This window comes from Dermacentor silvarum, chromosome 4 (assembly GCF_013339745.2).
Source record: "Dermacentor silvarum isolate Dsil-2018 chromosome 4, BIME_Dsil_1.4, whole genome shotgun sequence".
NCBI lineage: Eukaryota > Metazoa > Arthropoda > Arachnida > Ixodida > Ixodidae > Dermacentor > Dermacentor silvarum.
In genome coordinates, this window is record NC_051157.2 from 63,207,201 (window position 1) to 63,226,167 (window position 18,967).

An 18,967-nucleotide genomic window follows, 5' to 3' on the forward strand; every position below is an offset into this window, starting at 1 on the left:
ATCAGCAGGCACGATTTTTGTTGTGAGTGCGCGCCAGCAGGCTCGATCGTTCGTTCTAGCAACATGTAAATATGTGAGCGGCCTGTCTGCAATTCCTCGAAGAAATATTTGTGAATCAACCGATATCGAACTGAACAAACGTCGATACTGTCGATACTTCCGGACCAGCGAATTGCGCGCCACACGGAAACTCTTTCACTTGGTTCAGCCCCATCGCAATGGCAATCTCACTTGCACATTGCATATGAAAGCCTACGCACGCTACAACTAGCGCAGCTGTGCGTTGGTTGCGTGCGCCTTGTCCGAAGTCTATGTAACCTTGGCAAGGACCTGTTTGCTCGCAGTATTCTCCGTTTGCGACAGCAACACCGGCATGTGCATGTATCTCGACTCGTGATAAGACGAGAACAATTCGCAGCGACAAAATTGCGGGACACTTTCGGAGAGACGGCAAACTTGGCATGGCACTTGTGGGAGGATCCCATCATGGGCCCGAAGCCCGGACTTCAACTTCGTTGCGGGTTGGCGTCGTCCAGCCCTTGCTCACAGGTGGGCAGGGGGCTGCTGAAGTGTCAGTTAATAGAGTAGCGTTAGTTCTGCTTGCGTTGTATGCGGCGGTGTCAGCGTGAGGCCAAACCGCTGGTTGGCTTGGCGTGCACTGCGTGCCGCGAAGCTAGTACTTTCTTTTTTCGCGCTGGAGCGGAGCGCGTAAGACGAGCGCGACACTTATTCATTCACGCCCGCTGCATTGTGTTTTGGCTGGAAGGGGGAGCAGCGGCTCCTGTGCGAGCTGCCAGGAAGCGAGCGTTGCATACCCTGTGCTTCAGTGGCGAGCGGGCTTTGGTTTCTGATCGCTGAGTATGGCGCTTCGTACAGGTATACAGCTATAGCGACTCGCTTGTGTATCATATTTGAAGTGGACGTCAACGTCGACGCCTCGGTGACGTTGCCTTACACAGCTTAACTTTATTTCAGACCTGTACCAGATCACGATGGCCTACGCTTACTGGAAAAGCGGCAAGCACGACGACGGCGCCGTGTTCGACCTTTTTTTCAGGAAGAATCCGTTTCAAGGAGAGTTCACCGTGTTCGCTGGTTTGGAGGATTGCATTCGCTTTCTGCAAGCTTTCCGTTACTCCAAAAGCGGTGAGTTAATCTCTCCTACCTCACTCGCACGAAATATTATTTTCTAGCGGATTAACTACTGCGCAATCAGCGGCACTACCTATATTCGATAAACGAGGCACTTTCTACATCAGCTCTGCTGAACTACACCGTTCTTGCCTAATACAGGGAAACGTTAAGGTTTCTAACTTCCTTGCTTGATTTCGGCCTATGTTGGACAATACTGCCTGCTTTGACTGCATGTTCTTTAGGCATTTTCCTGACAGCAGCATGTTCTAAAGTGTTATTAGTATTTATTTTGTCTTCTTACTAAAAATGCAACTAAAAAACTTATTTCAGATATGAAAAATACAACTGAAAAACATATTTTCAGATATTGAATACTTGAAGACTATTCTCCCAGCCAGTGTTGATCCTGCTTACTACGACTACCTCTCGTCTTTAACTGCTGAAAAAGTGAAGCTTTATGCAGTACCAGAAGGAACTGTTGTGTTCCCAAGGGTGCCACTAATACGAGTGGAAGGGCCACTCGCTGTGTTGCAGCTCCTCGAAACCACACTGTTAAACCTCGTAAATTACGCCAGGTAAGTTGTTTATAACTGCACTTTGCATATATGTATTGACTTGCTATTCAAGACTCTCTGCTACTGACGCTCTGAGAGCTCATGGAGAACTTTTTGTCAATGCAGGAATGTTTTAGGTGTTGCATTAACATTTAGATGTAAAAATTAACGCAGAGCTGGCCCTCAAATGAACAGTATACGTGCTGCAGTGATGTGACTAGGTGAGCTACTTAGCTAGTTAGTGCATAATTTTAGAGCAAACAGCGCTAACATGGGACACAGAACAAAGAAACACAGGATGCACCTGGGCTGCGATTTTCTAGCGATGCCTTTTCTCGATGCTAATGCTTTTCAGTGCTTTTTTGAGTTCATGAATGGTCAAAATGTGGAGCGTCATTTTCTGGTTCATCAGATTGTGACCTTGTCTAAAAAGCTAAACTTTATGCTCCATACTACGATGTGTCATGATTGTAGGCTAGTTAAAGGGGTACTGAATCGAAATGTTCAGTTAAACAAACTGACAGATTATGGTTCTGCAGTTGCAGGTATGTCAGTCTTATGGTGAGTGAAGACTTGTTTAGGAAAAATCGTGGAAAAAGAAAAAATTACAGGAAACACTGCCCTGAAATTTTCACACCACCACCCTATAACTTAGTTGACCCCGGCAGCTTCTTGGTGCTGGTTAACTTTTTACCTATAAAAAGAAATTGCTCTGCAATCAACAGTAAGCACAAGCCCGACTTTGCAAGATATGTATGCTTTTCCTGCCCAGAAAGGGCCAACATACACAAAAATACCGTAAAATCTCTGATGCTGAACTGATGTCATTGGTGCATGACTTAAGCACAGAATTCAAAAAGGGAAGTGTATCGCAGTCACCTTTTCTGCTTCGACGTCTTTTCACCAATAGAGTGCAAAGAAATTTGAATGAATGCTCTACCTGTGTGACCAGGTTTATGTTTCAGTTTTGTGTTTTCGAAGTTGGAGGGAGCAATACCCTTATGAAATATTCTAAAATTAGTGTTATGCCATGGGGGGTTTACTTGGCAATCTGTTAATTATTGCTTGCATGTGGCAAGCCATCAGCTTTGTTTGTTTTGTTTTTTTTCCTTTTTTTTTCTGTGGAAGTCGTTTAGACATTGGGGCATTTGTTGTCTACAGGGCTGTGAACATGTAGCAATGCCTTTTTTGATGCAATTCTTTTTCATGCTTCATCAGTGGTGAAAGCGACACTTCGGCTGCGTTATTAATAGGATCAGCCGGCCATGAATGGTGGATAAGACTGGCATAGAATCAAGTGGAAGGCTTCACTACAAATTTATCGCACCGCTTATACGAATGTACATATATCCTGCTGTTAGGTCATAAATGACGCGTGTGTGTCTTTTGAGTTTTAGGATAGGTACAGGTAATGATTGTTAACCTCCCGTAGCTTTATCATTCAGTTTTTAATGAAGTTCAATGTTGCATTTCTTTAACGTAGTTTAGTGACCACAAATGCTGCAAGGTTCCGGTTAGCGGCTGGGTCAAGCATAAGCCTTCTTGAGTTTGGTCTGAGGCGAGCTCAAGGTCCTGATGGAGGCCTCTCAGCATCCAAGTACACCTACCTTGGTGGTGAGTTTATGCTTTTCTATAATTAAATTGGCAATCACTTTTAAAAGCACATTGAAACAAGCAAAGCACAAACAGCAGTAATAGTAAAAGCATTACTATTTTATTAATTCATATATTTCAACTTAAGGGCCCGTAGGCATTAGATAAGGGGGGGGGGGGGGGGGAGTACATTTGTAGTTTACATTTGTAAAGCCCTGTTTCTGAATTGGCCTTAGCAGGCATTTGTTCCAATTCACATATGGGAAAGAAAGTGTAAGTTGCTGAGTAAGAGCAAGGTTGCTGGTGAGCCTTGCCAACATTGTAGAGTCTCACTATTGAGACTCCATGACACTAGCGAAGTTCTTGACACTGGATAGGTTTTATAACAATAGCTGGGCCCCACAACACCTCCCTGGCTCTGACACCAATAAGGCACAAAGAAGCTGTCAATGCCCTACCAGCAAGGCTCAGTGATACCAATTAGGCTCCATGACACCAAAGTGCTACAGCACTGTGGAGGCACTACCAGCCAGCTCTGTGACACCAGCAAAGCTCCAAGACACCACTTTGGTGTCTTGGAGCTGAGCTGGTACTGCATTTTAACCTTATATCAGCACAGAAAACTGTGTAGGGCAGGCTTGTCTTTGTCCCTTCCTATTTGCTGCACTGATATCCAACTATGGCATTGATGCTGAATGACACGCCTACCAGCAGGGCTCGACACCAACAAAGATTTTCAGCACCAATGAAACTCAACATCACCACCAAGGCTCAACAACACCACTGAAGCTTCGCAGACCACTTGGGCTCTACAATGTCAATGAGACTCAACAACACTGTCAAGGACTCGTGAACATGGCTCATTGACACCAGTGAGTCTTTATGACAAGGATGAGGCTCTGCAACACCAACGAAGCTCCACAACACCGAGGCTCGACAACACTTTCAAGGCCTTTTGAGCATGGCTCAACAACACTGCGACTCAGTGATGTTGTCGAGGCCTTATGGTCATGGCTCAACACCAGTGAGGCTTTGATACGGTGAAGCTCCATGTCAGTGAAGCTGTACAATACTACATCATGAAAAATGCTGGTTCGGTTCAGGTTCGAGTTCAATGCGCTCCGGTGCGATCTTGTTCTGGTTCAGATCCAGTTTAGAGGAATCAAAATTTACAATGGTTCGATGTAGTTCATTATAGTACCTTGCCCCATGTGACATGCTGCAAAGTTCTATCTACTTCTCCGCATGGCGCATGTGCTAGTTTTGTCCGGAGGAAGCACAGAAATTGTTTTTTCATAAATATCTATTAATGAAGCAAATTTCACTCGATGACTACGGAAACTGGCTGTCTAAACGCTGGAGTGAGGAAGCGCGGCCTCAGCAGCGAGCAAATCGACCTTTGTGCTGCCTCTCGCTTCAACTCAAGCTAAGCGGTGAAAACACAGCGTGCACAAAGCTAGGAGCCCTCCCACTCTGTCCCCATCGCAATCGCTTCCAAGATAGGGCCCGCGCTGCCACGCCATACTCAGCAGCCGCCGGAGAACGCTCCCCCCATGGTGCCTTGCATGCGACCGAAGACGACGCGCTCCCTCCCTCGCACGCGCGAGACTGAGCCGCCATCGTCGGCTCACCCTCGTACGCTTTCACTTGCACATACAGCATACGACGCACGGCGACAATGTTATCATCCCTGGTCTTTATCGAAAAATCACGGTAACGACGGCAGAAATGCGCCTGGAGTGTCCATATAATTGATATCGCAATAAAGACAGATTGGAATAGTTTTACATTATACCAACCAAGGGTTGACTGTGGCTCTCTGGGTCTGTGCTGACATATGGTGACCAGAAAATTATGTTAGTGCGTTGATTGCACCGCATAATTTGAGAACATTTTTCGCTATCAACATGAACGTTGGCGCAGGAATATATAGTTCGATTGTAGTTCTACCGATGTTTTCGGCTTTACAGGAAAACAAACGCTGTGCTGTCGCTCGACCCACTCTTCCATATTCTAGTATGCTATAGCTACAAAGCGTGCTTCTACTACGCGCTTTGTGATGGTTTATTCTCTGTTTCATCGTGGTTTCGAAGTGTGCTGCCATATTCCATTATTCTACCAAAATTAAAATTGGCCTGCTCCAAAATGAAATTTACTCTGCTCCAAGTTGTTCCAAAATGCAATTTTGTCTGCTCCAAACTGTTCCAAAACGCAATTTTACTTGCTCCAAAAATTGCTCCGAAATGACTGGGCAGTCCCACCCCTGGAGAAGCCTTCTTAGAGTGTAGTGCGGAAGCCTTGTCAAAACTGGATGTCGAAGACTCAACTTTGTGCAAGGCACGGCCCGAACTGGCTTCTGACACTGAAAGAGCAATGGAGTCGTGGGATGCAGGCCAAAAAAAAAAAAGCATTTCACCTTGAAGCTTGGGCATTTTACCTTGCATACTCCAGGTCTCTGCTTATGAAGCTATCATTGACCAACAAGGTCATTATGCATGCAATACTTCTATCATTGAAATGTCAAGACACAGAAGATGAAGTGAAATCACTGCGCTACCTTGCAGGGCAGCTGCTGCAAGTCCTGGGTGACAACCAAGTTTCATCACTTGTTGATGAGTGGCTTATGCTGAAGTGCGATGACATCGGAGCCGCACCGTCATTAGAGAAGAGAATCGATGACTACTGGGCCAAGATATTTTGTCTGAAGTCATCAATGGGAGAACCTAAATATCCTTTACCAGCCATGCTCTTCAAGGCTCTTCTTTCCCTTCTTCATGGGAATGCGGATTGTGAAAAAGGATTTAGCGATAACAAGCACCTCTTGGAAGGGCGCAGTTCATTGAGCCTTGCAAGCATCAAAGGAATGCGCCACATCAAGTCGTACCTTCAGCGCTATGGAGTTCATGTTACTAAAGTGCCTCTAAGCCTGGAACTTGTTAGAAGTCTTAAGCAGGCAAGGAACAAGTACATACTCAAGATGGATGCAGAAGAAAGTTCCTCTAAGCGGAAGCAGCCAACAAATGAAGGTGAAGCCAGTTGTCAAGACAAGCGTGCAGAAGAAAAGAAAATGTTAAAAAAACAAGTGGTTGCAAGCAGGGAATTCCTCACAAGTGCAGAAGAGTTGATTAGCACAGGAATGAAACATAAAGATATGGCAAAAGTTCAAAGTGGCCATGTTCTTTTAACAAAAGGCAACTCGAGCCTGGAGCTTGCACTTGCGAAGCTTCTAGAGGTGGAAAAACAGATAATGTGCAAGAAAGTCAAGCATTAGGTGCTTTGGAATCGCCCTGGCCTATTATGTTGAAATGGCTTTCAACGAACCACAGTTCATAACTCTGGCTTTTCCGTACTCTCAGTGAACCGCATTTCCAGGCACTTCACCCACACTGTCGAGACGTTGAAGAATTAATGTACTTATAAGAAAATGTCTTGGGAGATTTCTGAAATTTCGGACTCGCTATTACAGAATGCATGTATTTGTGATTGCTACCACTGATTGAAAATCTACAGGCACTACTACCAAAATTTGCATAGACTAGGCGGTTTCAGTATTGGGGTAATCTGCTTCAAAATTCAGTTAGGACGTTGCTTAAGACAGCTGCAGTACAGCGCTTGTGCTGATTTACTGTGTTTCGTCTTTATGTCGAAGTGAGCTGCCATATTCCATTATTCCACCAAATTTCAGGTTGGCCTGCTGCAAACTATTTCTAAATGAAATTTTATCCGCTCCAAATTGCTCCAAAACGAAATTTATTCTGCTGCTCCAAACTGCTCCAAAACGCAATTTTACTTGCTCCGAAAATTGCTCCAAAATGACTTTGGGCAGTCCCACCCCTATACGATGGATCATATCCATGTCGTCAATCAGGTAATTGAGAAATCTGCAGAGTACAATCAACCTCTCTATATGGCTTTCATAGATTATGAAAAGGCATTTGATTCAGTAGAGATACCAGTGGTGATAGAGGCATTGCATAATCAAGGAGTACAGGAGGAATACGTGAATATCTTGGCAAATATATACAAGGATTCCACAGCTACCTTGGTCCTCCACAAAAAAAGTAGGAAGTTACCTATCAAGGGGTCAGGCAAGAAGACACAATCTCTCCAATGCTATTCACTGCATGCTTAGAAGTATTCAAGCTCTTAGACAGGGAAGGCTTAGGAGTGAGGATCAATGGCGAATATTTCGGCAACCTTCGGTTTGCAGATGACATTGTCCTGTTCAGCAACAATGGGGACGAATTGCAACAAATGATTGAGGATCTTAACTGAGAAAGTGTAAGAGTGGGGTTGAAGATTAATCTGCAGAAGACAAAGATAATGTTCAATAGTGTGGCAAGACAACAAGAATTTAGGATCGCCAGTCAGCCTGTATAATCTTTGAAGGAGTATGTTTCTCTAGATCAATTACTCACAGGGGACGCTGATCATGAGCAGGAAACTTACAGAAGAATAAAATTGGGTTAGAGTGCATATGGCAGGCATTACCAAATCCTGACTGGGAGCTTACCACTGTTGTTGAAAAGGAAAGTGTACAATCATTGCATTCTACTGGCGCGAACAAGTTGAGGACTGTTCAAAGAGCAATGGAACGAAAAATGTTAGGCCTAATGTTAAGAGACAGGAAGATAGCAGTGTGGATCAGAGAGCAAACGGGGATAGCCGATATTCTAGTTGACATTAAGAGGAAAAAATGGAGCTGGACAGGCCATGTAATGTGTAGGACAGATAACCGGTGGACCATTAGAGTTACAGAATGGATACCAAGAGAAGGGAAGCGCAGTCGAGGACGGCAGAAAAGATACCCGGTGGACCATTAGAGTTACAGAATGGATACCAAGAGAAGGGAAGCGCAGTCGAGGACGGCAGAAAACTAGGTGGGTTGATAAAGTTAGGAAATTTGCAGGCGCAAGTTGGAATCGGCTAGCGCAAGACAGGGGTAATTGGAGATCATAGTGAGAGGCCTTCGTGTTGCAACGGACATAAATATAGGTTGATGATGATTGTGAGCGAACTGTGGCATATGGTCTGCGGTGTCGAAGACGGTGCGAATTCACCTTGTACTACATAGATTACAACTCTAAACTTCCAGACTTTAGCTAGGAAAGAAGCCAGAAATTCACAATTCACTTAGTATTTACTGCTTTTTTATAAGTATGTGAGGATATTGATCTTTATGAACAAGGATGGTTTGTTCTGAATCTCGCATGAATCTTTCTTGTGCTTCCACACGTGTTGTGGAGTCTTGCCCTGGATTATAAGGGCGGAAAGAAGAATCTAAACCACGCACATTGTGCTCCAAGAAAGATTTTGCAACTCGACGAGGTTTGTGCTCTGCTTAGAGGCACCTAACTTGATTGAATTATTGCATGTAATAAAAGCAAATTTCGTGTGTTGTTTACAGCCGCGGTTACCGCTCACTGAGAAAGTGACGGTAACCATTAGCGACAGCCAGTGTTATAGATACAATAATTAAGCCATGCAGTTGAAGTCGCTGACATTCTTATTTTCTCTCCTCAAAGACCTAGTCTTTTCTGATCTCCGTGTATCCTAATGTGGTTGCTTCACAGTTTATCTAGTTATAGTAACGAGCTGACCAGCAGCATCATTGGAAGCTCCAACAGAAATGCTGATTCCGCAGAGCCCCTCAGGCAACATTTTGGCCACGGTACACAACTGGTATAGATGGGTTCAGAAGTGCAAGCGTCTCTGCTGAGGTGGCCATAGTAACCAGCACGTGCCCCCAGTCTATTGCCATACCCGCACATAATGCAACTCGTGAATTGAAACAATCTGCTAGTGAGTTGCACAGAGTGCAGAAGTAGTTATTCCAAAGAATCTTGAGTCTAGTGAGCACTTGTTCTCACCCTATATGCATGAACCATTTCGTGCCATACCGGTAACCGCTAATTAACTTTTTTTTTTTCGGTTCAGGTTAGGCGCTGGTTCAGGCACATTCCAAGAATATCAGTTCGGGTAAGACTTTGGGTTCGAGTTCAGTTCGACACCTTGGTTTGTGCGCTGGTTTTCATGATGCAGTCATACCAACTCTCCCAGGTTACTGTACTTCTACAACACTGAGACTCAATGACACTGTTGATTCCTTGTGAACATGGTCCAATGACATTGAGGCTTTGCAATACGGGGGAGGCTCCACTACACCAATGAGCGTTTACAACACCGAGGCTCTTCAACACTGACAAGACTCGGACACTGTTGAGGCCTTATGAACATGACCCAATGACGCCCCCAAGGCTTTGCGACACGAGACTCGACACTGTCGAGACCTTATGAGCATGGCTCAATGACACTGGCAAAGCTCCGCAATACCATTGACACACTATGCACAGAGAGAGTCGAGCAAAAACTGGCTTTAAGATGCCGATAAGCATTTTATGCTTAATATGCTTGCATCTGCTATGACTCGCAAAGCACTGTCTTACAAGGGCTCAATCCCGCTAAGCACCCCATCACACAAACGGGCTTAGGATGAAGCATTAAATATAGTCATTCGCTGAAATGTTTTCATACTATTAAGAGGTGCTTCATGAATGTTACATGGGACTGTAATTCAAGTGCATTCTATTAAATCTCGTTCAGTATTACTATATAGAAAAACTCCCATCTGATGTTCCTGTTTGTTAAGTTCTGACAGTCAAGACATTGTCTGGAACTGGGACTTGTGAACGTTTGTATTAGAGTGATGTGTCAATGAAACATATATTAACTTTAGTATTGCCATTGCAGTGCTCAGTCTAGTAATTTGGTAGCTGCTAGGAAGGAATTCTTGGGTATATTGTGTGGACAGGATCAAGCTTCTTTATATTTACAGTGTAGACTGCTTATAACGTAAGTAGCCAGAGTCGCGAATATCTGCACTATAAGGGTTACTGCACTATAACCAAAACAACGATTTTCAAGCCCTGCACGTATGCAAAACATCTAGACCAAGCACGCTTTGGACTATCGCGCGCACATCACATTTACGTTTTCGCCAGTGAGATGTAGCCGGTGCTCTTCAAGCTCGACAGCTTTGCACCGAGTCAAAACGAAACAACTGTTTGCCGCAACCGCTGCGGAAAAAACCGTGACCGCTATCGACGCGATTATGAACGGCAACTTTGCGGTGCTGAAGGCACGCGCCCGACACATGCACAGAGTCTGGACGAATTAACTACCATTCGCTGCAACAACTGACAGTTGAAACCGCGGTCGCTATCTATGTACTCATCGATAGCGACTACGCAGTTTTTTAGGCACGCAGCCAACGTGCGTACCGAGTAAAAACGAAACTACTGTTCGCCGCAACCGCTGCGGAGCAAACCATGGCCGCTATCGACGCGATCGTGGATTACGACTATGCAGTTACGAAAGCCCGCGGCCGACGCGGTGTTATGCGCGGCTGTAAACGTAAGAATACAGGCTTTAAAGACAAAAATAGGCTCGGAGCGTTCCGGTGTTGCTGTCATTCACGTACGATTTCAACTGATGGTTGTGGCGATGCGGACTCCGCCACTTCGTTTCGGTTGGACGCTAGCGCTGTTCTTGCTCTTTTGCGTCGCATATTTGCAGCGCTCCTCGCTCACCCAGCTCTGAAAGTAGTCCGAACTAACCGATGTGCGGCCAAATAAGTCCGAATTAACGAGAGTTTGATTGCACTGAATAATGCATATGCCGGCCGGGACTAGAGGACGAGTCCGAATTACCCTATTTTCTGAATTAACGAGGGTCGAATTAAAGAGGTTTTACTGTAGCTCCAAACTAAATTTGTGGAACACTGCTTAAATTAACAGCGTCGCTGGCGCGATATCTGCACTTCACGACACACATCGCGACTTGTGCACCGAAGCCGCGTTCAGTGCAAAACGCACCGCTGATATGCAGCCGAGCAAAAGGTTTCTCCGTCGTCCTAGACGACTTGAGCGCATTTATTTTTTCCGTTCGTTTGCTCCACGTCTCATGATCCTCCTCCGCATCGCCCTCGTTGATCTCCCCTCCCAACAGTGGGCGCACCTTGTTGAGAAGCGTGTTCGCTGCTGCCCATGTCGGCGAGATTTTCCCGCAGAAGCCGCATTATAACCGGTATTTCGTCTCACGCGGCTGCACTATAAGCGTTATGCGTGTACATGGAGTTCTATGGGAGGGTAAACGGGAGTCGGAAAAGGCCGCGTTGTAGCCAGTTCTGCACTATAAACGGTTACGTTATAAGTCGTCTATACTGTACATGTCTGTTCAAGATGCAAGAGATCTATTATACTGTGCTTTCTACACATGACAGTTCTGTTTTTCAGGGTTTGATGGGACAAGCAACGTGCTAGCAGGGAAGCTGTTCAATATTCCGTTGAAAGGAACCCATGCCCATGCTTTTATCATGAGTTTTTCTTGCTTGGAAGATTGCAAACTCCGAGTAAGTATCATGCCAAAACTGGCGCTAAGCCTCAGTGATTTTACTGCTTCACCCTTCTTGCCTTCTGCATGAGAAGGGGCTCCTTGCCATTCTGTTGTGGCTTTTTTCTCACGGATGTTTTTAAAATGGGCAAACTGGGAAATTCAGTGCTTTGCTGCCTAGACATGCAGTATACGAGTGTGTACTGCATTAGAGTACAGGACCTGCGGTGTATGCTTCTTTATTTACAGCAGGACACTGCTTCTTTGCCTGACTTTGAGCTAGGGTAATGCTACCATAACAAGAGGGTTAATGAAGCAACAAGTGGCAGGAAGGAGTCATAAAAAAAAAAAAACTTCAGCGATTCCTCCTGCTTTGAGTGCGTCATATTTACTGTAACAGCAGCAGGCTCTCACAGCAAATACTGCCACCTTCTTAAGAACATCTTTTCAAAGTATGCTATGTTGCCTTGACCACTACAGTGTTGCTTGCTGTGGCCTCTGAATGACACACACAGATGCTCACTTGGATGCACAAACGCTTGGAGTACACGCTCTCAGAGTCTGCATCTTGTGCAAGCCTCAGCACAAATTGCCAAGTGGCAAAGCTGTTGCACATGTCAGTGGTTATCACATCCGCCTCCCAATTTTGCATTGCCAAAGAGGCAGAAGTTCGATCCCTTGGGGTGGTGAAGCTTTTTTTTTACCTATGGTGATGGTGATGCTAAGAATGACATGATAGTGAAGACGACTTGACAGTGAAGATGATGGTCATCATTGTTAGCAGAACTGAAGGGACGTCCAGACACAGCAAAACCAGTTTCCAGGTCTTTACTGCTGTTGCAGTAAAACAATTGCTAAAACCAAGCTGGTCACTTAAACGCCTAATCACTTCAAAAAATAATACAAGTTAATCACGACAGCTACAAACAATATGCTGCTGGTCTCATTCACCAAAGATGCACTACTTTTAAAGGCTTGATTCATGTTACATGAAACACTTTGTGCAGTATCAGTGTATATTCAACATAATTGCTTGTATTTGTGCACAAGATGCTGTAAACTGTCAAAAAGTGGACAAATGTCTTAAGTGCAACCTTATGGTCTAAATGGGTTACGTTGCATGGTTCATTATTGACAAGCAAAACAATAGGTCCTGTGACATAGTTGTGTAGGGATTACACTTGGTGGTATTTGTGAAAAATGCTACATTGAGTGCACTTTGGGATTGGGAGTAAGTTGCAGCGTTCTTTTTTCTTAAGTTAGTGTTTTGTTGTCTTTCTCCTTTTTTTTTTTTCTTCTTTCCATGGTAGACACTGAAGGCAGCTGGAGGGGATGAAGTAGACTTCATGGTGTTGTGTTGCAAATGGCGAAAAGAACTGACTGGCCTGTTCAAGACCATAGAAGATGAGGCAAGCAGTGGGGAATTTGCTGCGTTCATCTCATATGCAGTTTCCTTTCCCCAAAATTTCCTTGCACTGGTTGACACCTATGATGTCCTTCGGTGAGTCCTGTGCTTAAAGGTCAACCTTATTGGAAAGTGCGCATTCTTTAAAGCTTTGTTTCTCACACTGTGGGTTATGACTCCCAAATGGCTCATAGGCCTTTTTCTGGAGGTCATGGAAGGGCCAACTCTATGTATATTCTGCTTGCCAAGAAAAAAAGAAAAAAAAATTTTTTTCGGTCTTGTATATTTCAGTTTTCATATGCTTCAATTCCCCCAGGGCCGCCAGTCCCCACATTTTTTCGGAACCATGTGCAAGGGTGCTCACCAGCTGCTTGATGACGGGTGCTCAGTTCCAACCTCAACCATGTTCTCGAACTCCTGATGTGTAATGCGAAGCTTTTCAGGAGTGAGACACCGTGGCGTGGCAAGGGTCAGCTGGCGATTGGCAATGATACGATGGATGACGTCATGCTTTACAGGTTTAGTCCAGTATGGTGTACCTGTGATAGAGGGGAACTCCTAGAGCAAATCCCTGTATGGTGCTGGAACTGGCATTTGAAGAGTAAATGCGAATGGGAAGAGGCGAAAAGTACCAATGACTACTGAGAGACCTGTGCTGGAGTCGGGGATTTTCTTTCGGGCCATGGGGTCAACCAGAAGAGAGAAGTGGGAAAGGGAATCTGCTCCGAGTATAACGTGGCTGACGTTTGCGACGAGGAAAATCCAATGGAACGATCGGCGCAGGCCAAAGCTTACAAGCTGCGATCTGCATTGGTACACAGGAATGCTCGTAACATTCACTGCTTCAAGATGACAGATGGGGGAAAGCGTGCAATCGATTGAATTTGCGAGCAGCACACTGACCTCGGTGCTAGTACTGACAAGAAACTTGACTCTGCTGGTGGTGTCAGTGATGTAAAAGGGGTGACTTGGAGTGTTGAGAGAACCACTCGTCGCCATTAGTGGTCCCAGTCGTCGTTTTCCTACCAGGCACATGGACGTCCGCAACGCTCTGCGGCAGCTCCAAAACGCTGATGGTACCAGCAAAAGCGAGTGCCATGTTTCGGGCTGAGTGAAATGTTTCGGGAATGGGGATCGATTGCGGCAGCTGGTGTGACAGGTGTAGGACCAGAGCATGAACTGTGGTCAAAATTTGGATGTGTTTGCGGAAGCATGGAAACAACAAGTTCCCGGAGCCTGTTGATGTCTTGGCGCGGTGCTATGATCTCGTTAGGGGAGTTGGCAGACTGAGATGGGCTGTTGCGACGAAAACGCAGGAACGTCAGGAATGCACGCCGATACAACAGCTGGTGTGGTGGGAGATTGGCCCGTAACCAGAACAATCCTTCAGCTTCTGCAAACCAGACTTCAGGATATTGTGCCCAGAAAGGGGGAAGACGAACAATGGTCGCTGAAACAGCCGGTGGAGATGATGTGGCGGACGCAGTTTCTTCGTTGGAAGCGTTGTGCTCGGCCATTCCATAATGAGGCTCGTAGAACACGAACCCTTGCTAGGGTAAAAAAGGCCAGTCTGCTTTATTGCTGCTGCTGCTCAAGAGACATTGTCTTCCTTTGTCCAAGGGTGCCACCACACGTCTAAATTTTAGTTGCAAGTATAAGCTGTGGAATACAATAAGAGCACTGAATATTATCAACACCATGAACCAAGGTTTAAGAATGCAAACAAGCAGTTAAAGGAAAGGTCAGCTTGAGATTTCGGTGTGGTGGAGGGATACCAGAGACCAGCTTTCATATGTGTCACTGCTTCTGGAAATGAGAGCATGCCTGTGTGGGTTTTCCTCGTGTCATCGTCATGGTGTCAGTTCTCTCATGATAGCGTCAGTCATTGTACAATTCCATACATTTGCTGGTGCAAAAATGTATTGCCTCTTTGTCTTTACAGTGCTATTCTTAAGCCATAACTTTAATGTCTTTGCTGTGGCACCCAGTATGTGAGCATAGTGAATATCTATGGCCAAACCACGTTGCACTATAATGCCATGCATCATTGTTTTACTGTATGCTGGTCTCCGTTTTCGTATTATTATCACTGTTATAAAGTTATTGCTCAGCGTAGGACATGCCTACTGTTTAGAAACTTTATTAACACTGTCAACAGTTCTGCAGCAAAAGATACACGGCTAATCAGATTGAGTGCATGTCGTGAACAAAGTTGTGCATTCTCGAATGTATGCAAGCACTAGTGATTACTCTGTAATGTGCTGTGAGGCTTGTATAACTAGCAGGTGGGTTCGAATAGTGAAATTCTTAATCAGAGGCAAATATTAGAGAAAAACGACCTGTGAATATTGAATTTAATTTGGAATAATTTTCTCATTTCTGAATAAACATGATTTTTAACGTTCGCTCAGGGTCCATTTTGTAAGAAATTAAATCTGGCTTTTATAAGACTGAAAAAACCATGTAATACTGTTCACAATTAGACATCCGGACAACTGAGGAGCTCGTAAATAATAAACAACTGTTTTCAATTATCAGGGGCACCACGGCAATGACAGTAATGAAACGAGAGTACAGAATGTTACCAGATGCATGCATAGTGTCGTGTTCACTGAAGAAGAGAAGTGTGGTACCACAGCACTACACACACCATGTACAGGGGAATCTTGTTTATGCGATCTTCACGGGAACCGGAAAATAAAGCGTATCTGAAAATCGTCTCATCCAATGTATTATCCAACCAAATCGTACTATCGGGGGAAAAAAAAGAAATGTGTTATCCTGAAAAACGTATCGTGCAGATTCGTATCAACAAGGTTCCACTGTACCAACCCATGTGCTGCACCACACATGGGTTGGGCCTCTTTTGAAGTCAAGAGAAGCACAGAGCAAAATTAGTTCTGAAGAAAAACCCGGGAACATGGATGAAAATAAATGGGCGGCTAAAGTGCACAACTATCTGTACCTGAAAAGGAAGAGGTCAAGAAAGTTGGCAACCGAGTACAGAATGATTGAAAGTGTAAATAGGCAATCAGGGGTCATCAGAAAGTGAGAGAAACAGAGACAGTGAATTAGATGCAAAGAATGGAAACAAAGAGGACCATGGAGATTTACAAGAATGAGAAGAAATTATCATTGAATATGTGTATGATAACACTAAGGGCAGTGCCTTGCTATTTGAGGCTCGAGCTGGTTGCATAAGGACCAAAACATACCGGAGCAAATACTCGGAACTAGATGGAGGCATGTGTATGCTGCAGCAAAAATCCGGGGACCACTCAGCACATCCTAATGGAAGTTAAGGGATTCATTCAGTGAGAACTGTAGGTAACATACACCTTCCAGGGGTGCTTGGGTTTAAAGTGGACGGAAACATCAACCGGTCAACAGTTTAGATAAGCAAGAGACTTTAGAGTATTGGTGGTAAGAAAAGCTGGCAGATCCCACAGCCTGTGGGAGTCGATGTTATGCGAAGCAGTGTGCGGGGAGCCTACCAAGTTAACGAAGCGACCATGAGAGCACCAAGGCGTAGGTGGCTCTTTCATAACCTACATGACAAGCATTTCGTGACATTCATGTCATGAGTCCTCAGGAGTCCCTTTAGCTACACCTGAGACACCTTAAGGCAAAAGCCTTAGCATGCTCATCACTATGACTTCGACCATCAACCTTTAGCCGTTTCTTTCACTTAGTACCACATCCAAACCCATTACATTGGTTTTTGAGTGTTAATCTTTTTTCGCTGAGTCATTCTCATTTTTTCTGAGTCATGGTCATGACTATGACTTCTACCACAATCCTTTAGTGTTTCCTTCACTTAGTGCGCACATCTGAACCCATTTCAGTGGTTTTTGAGTATTATTTTTTCACTGAGTCATTGTCATTTTTTATGAGTCATGCCCATGATTATGGCTTCTGTCATCATCCTTTAGTGTTTCCTTCACTTAGTGCCGAAATCCAATGTAGTCTGACTGTCCGACAGACAGACAGTTAGATAGATAGGTAGTACTGTCAAAGTAGCAAGATACTGCCAAAGTAGCAAATGCTTGCCAAGAAATGCTTCGCATTTAAAAGCAGGAAAGAGATTGATACGACCGGATCTCTTACAGTTGTAGGTAGTAGTACAAGGTAGATTTTGAAGGAAAAAAAAAAGATTAAGGATATGTATACAAAAATGCTAGATAAAAAACATGTAGCATACATGATTAAATCAAGCAGGCTAGGTGACTATTTGTCACCGCCCTGTTTCAAAGGGGATGTCATTAAATCATCATTATTACTTTAAAGAGATGCTAACATAGTGAAATGTTATAAAATTATAAATTGGAACAAAGTCATATATTGGCTGTCTAAGAGCGAGCCATTCATATTGAATTAGCAGAAAATATTGAGCAGAAGTTATATGCCCCATGCATTCGCTCAGGAAGTGGTGCCCCTGTGCAACAACCGCAGCTATCCTGCTGCAGAATCATTCGAAACAGTCCTCACATTTATCGTTCTGCCTCCCTCAAGACTCCGATAACTGATAAGTGCATGTATCCCTTATATGTTCGAAAGAAACAAATTTTCTACTACTTCAAATAGGGAATTCTCAAATCGGATATGAATTGAATAGCAGGAACTACAGTATAGACCACTTATAACGTATCCGCTTATAGTGCAGTTGCGGGAAACGAAATACCGCTTACAGTGCGGCTGCCTGGGAGTACGAAAGTCAGCGGAGACGGCGAACGCTCCCCTCAAACGGGCGCCCCAAGGAGTGCTCGAGGAAGAAAGAGAGACGAAGTGGTGGAGAAGGGCACGTACAAGAATCTTGAGTGTGAGTCGTGAAATATCACGGCACGCATAGCGAGCGAGGGCCGTGAAACTGCCGACGCCATCCAACGCTCACTTCACGATAACGGCAGTAAACAAAACTTCAGGTAGTGGGCGGCGCCGGCACATCACGGCGAAGGGCGCACGCGGAGACCGTGGAATGTGAGGGAGGAGGGCGGCAGGGAAGCGGATTTCGCCTCGGCAACTCCGCCGCTTCGGTGGCTCCCCTCGCCCTCCCTCGTAGCTCGCTCACTTTCGACTGTTCACTTTCGTGCGCGCTCGCCGCCCTGCAGGCGCCGCCACTCCAGCAGGCCCGGCGCCAGCTCCCCGAAGTTTCGTTTTCTGCCGTTATTGGGAAGCGGTCGTTTGCCGGCGTGGGCAGTTTCGTTAGCCGGCCTGGGACAGTGCCACTGCTTCCCTCTACGCCGTAGCCGCAGCGTGCAAGGTCAACGTGTCACTAGAAAGTAGAGGAAGCATAAAGGAGAAAGAAGGGTTCACTGCAATTTTCTACGCGTGGCTACGGTAGCATGGCTGAGACGTCGGCACCTACACGCATGTTCCGGCGCAACGCAGAATCGGCGACCTTGCCATTTGAGAGAGGGTGAAATTTCTGCCGCATTTTTTTCCCTTTTTATTTGTTTTGTTCGCGCGCGACATTGAGGGGTCTCTCCTAAGCCGTTTACTCTATGGTGGTGCCGGAGCAATGCCGGTCGGAGGTGCCGCCGCATGATTTGGTTCGAATTAACGAGATTCGACTGTAAATTGAATGCAAACGTTCTAGCCGCACTCCTCGACTGTCGCATACGCATGGTGGCTCGTTGCACATGTTTTGCATATGTGCGGGCCTTGAAAATTGTTGCTTTGATTATAGTGCGGTACCGCTTATAGTGCGGATGTTTGCGACTCCGGCGACTTACGTTATAAGCGGTCTACACTGTATTTGATTCGTATTTGACATTTCAAATATTCACACACCCCTAATAAATAGTGATGGGCTGGATCCACCAAGCCAGATTCAATGATAGATGACTGCCAGCTGCTGTAATTGTGAGATGAGGGTTGCTTGTCTTTCTGA

At 45.1% G+C, this 18,967-nt stretch overlaps 1 protein-coding gene across 5 annotated transcripts in view; it reads left to right on the plus strand.

The window, feature by feature from the left end:
- The first annotated feature begins 252 nt into the window (after positions 1–252).
- LOC119450136 (nicotinate phosphoribosyltransferase) overlaps positions 253–18,967 on the plus strand; it is a 43,640-nt gene continuing 24,925 nt past the window's right edge. Inside the window, exons 1-6 of one of the 5 annotated variants that reach the window (XM_049665652.1) lie at positions 253–549; positions 976–1,146; positions 1,499–1,709; positions 3,172–3,302; positions 11,576–11,691; positions 12,983–13,173. In XM_049665652.1, the coding sequence (XP_049521609.1) occupies positions 462–549; positions 976–1,146; positions 1,499–1,709; positions 3,172–3,302; positions 11,576–11,691; positions 12,983–13,173 (908 nt within the window). In that variant the 5' untranslated portion in view covers positions 253–461. Of the gene's footprint in view, positions 550–603; positions 877–975; positions 1,147–1,498; positions 1,710–3,171; positions 3,303–11,575; positions 11,692–12,982; positions 13,174–18,967 lie in introns of those variants that run through there. The other 4 variants (XM_049665653.1, XM_037713501.2, XM_037713502.2 and 1 more) reach the window with 4 other exon arrangements.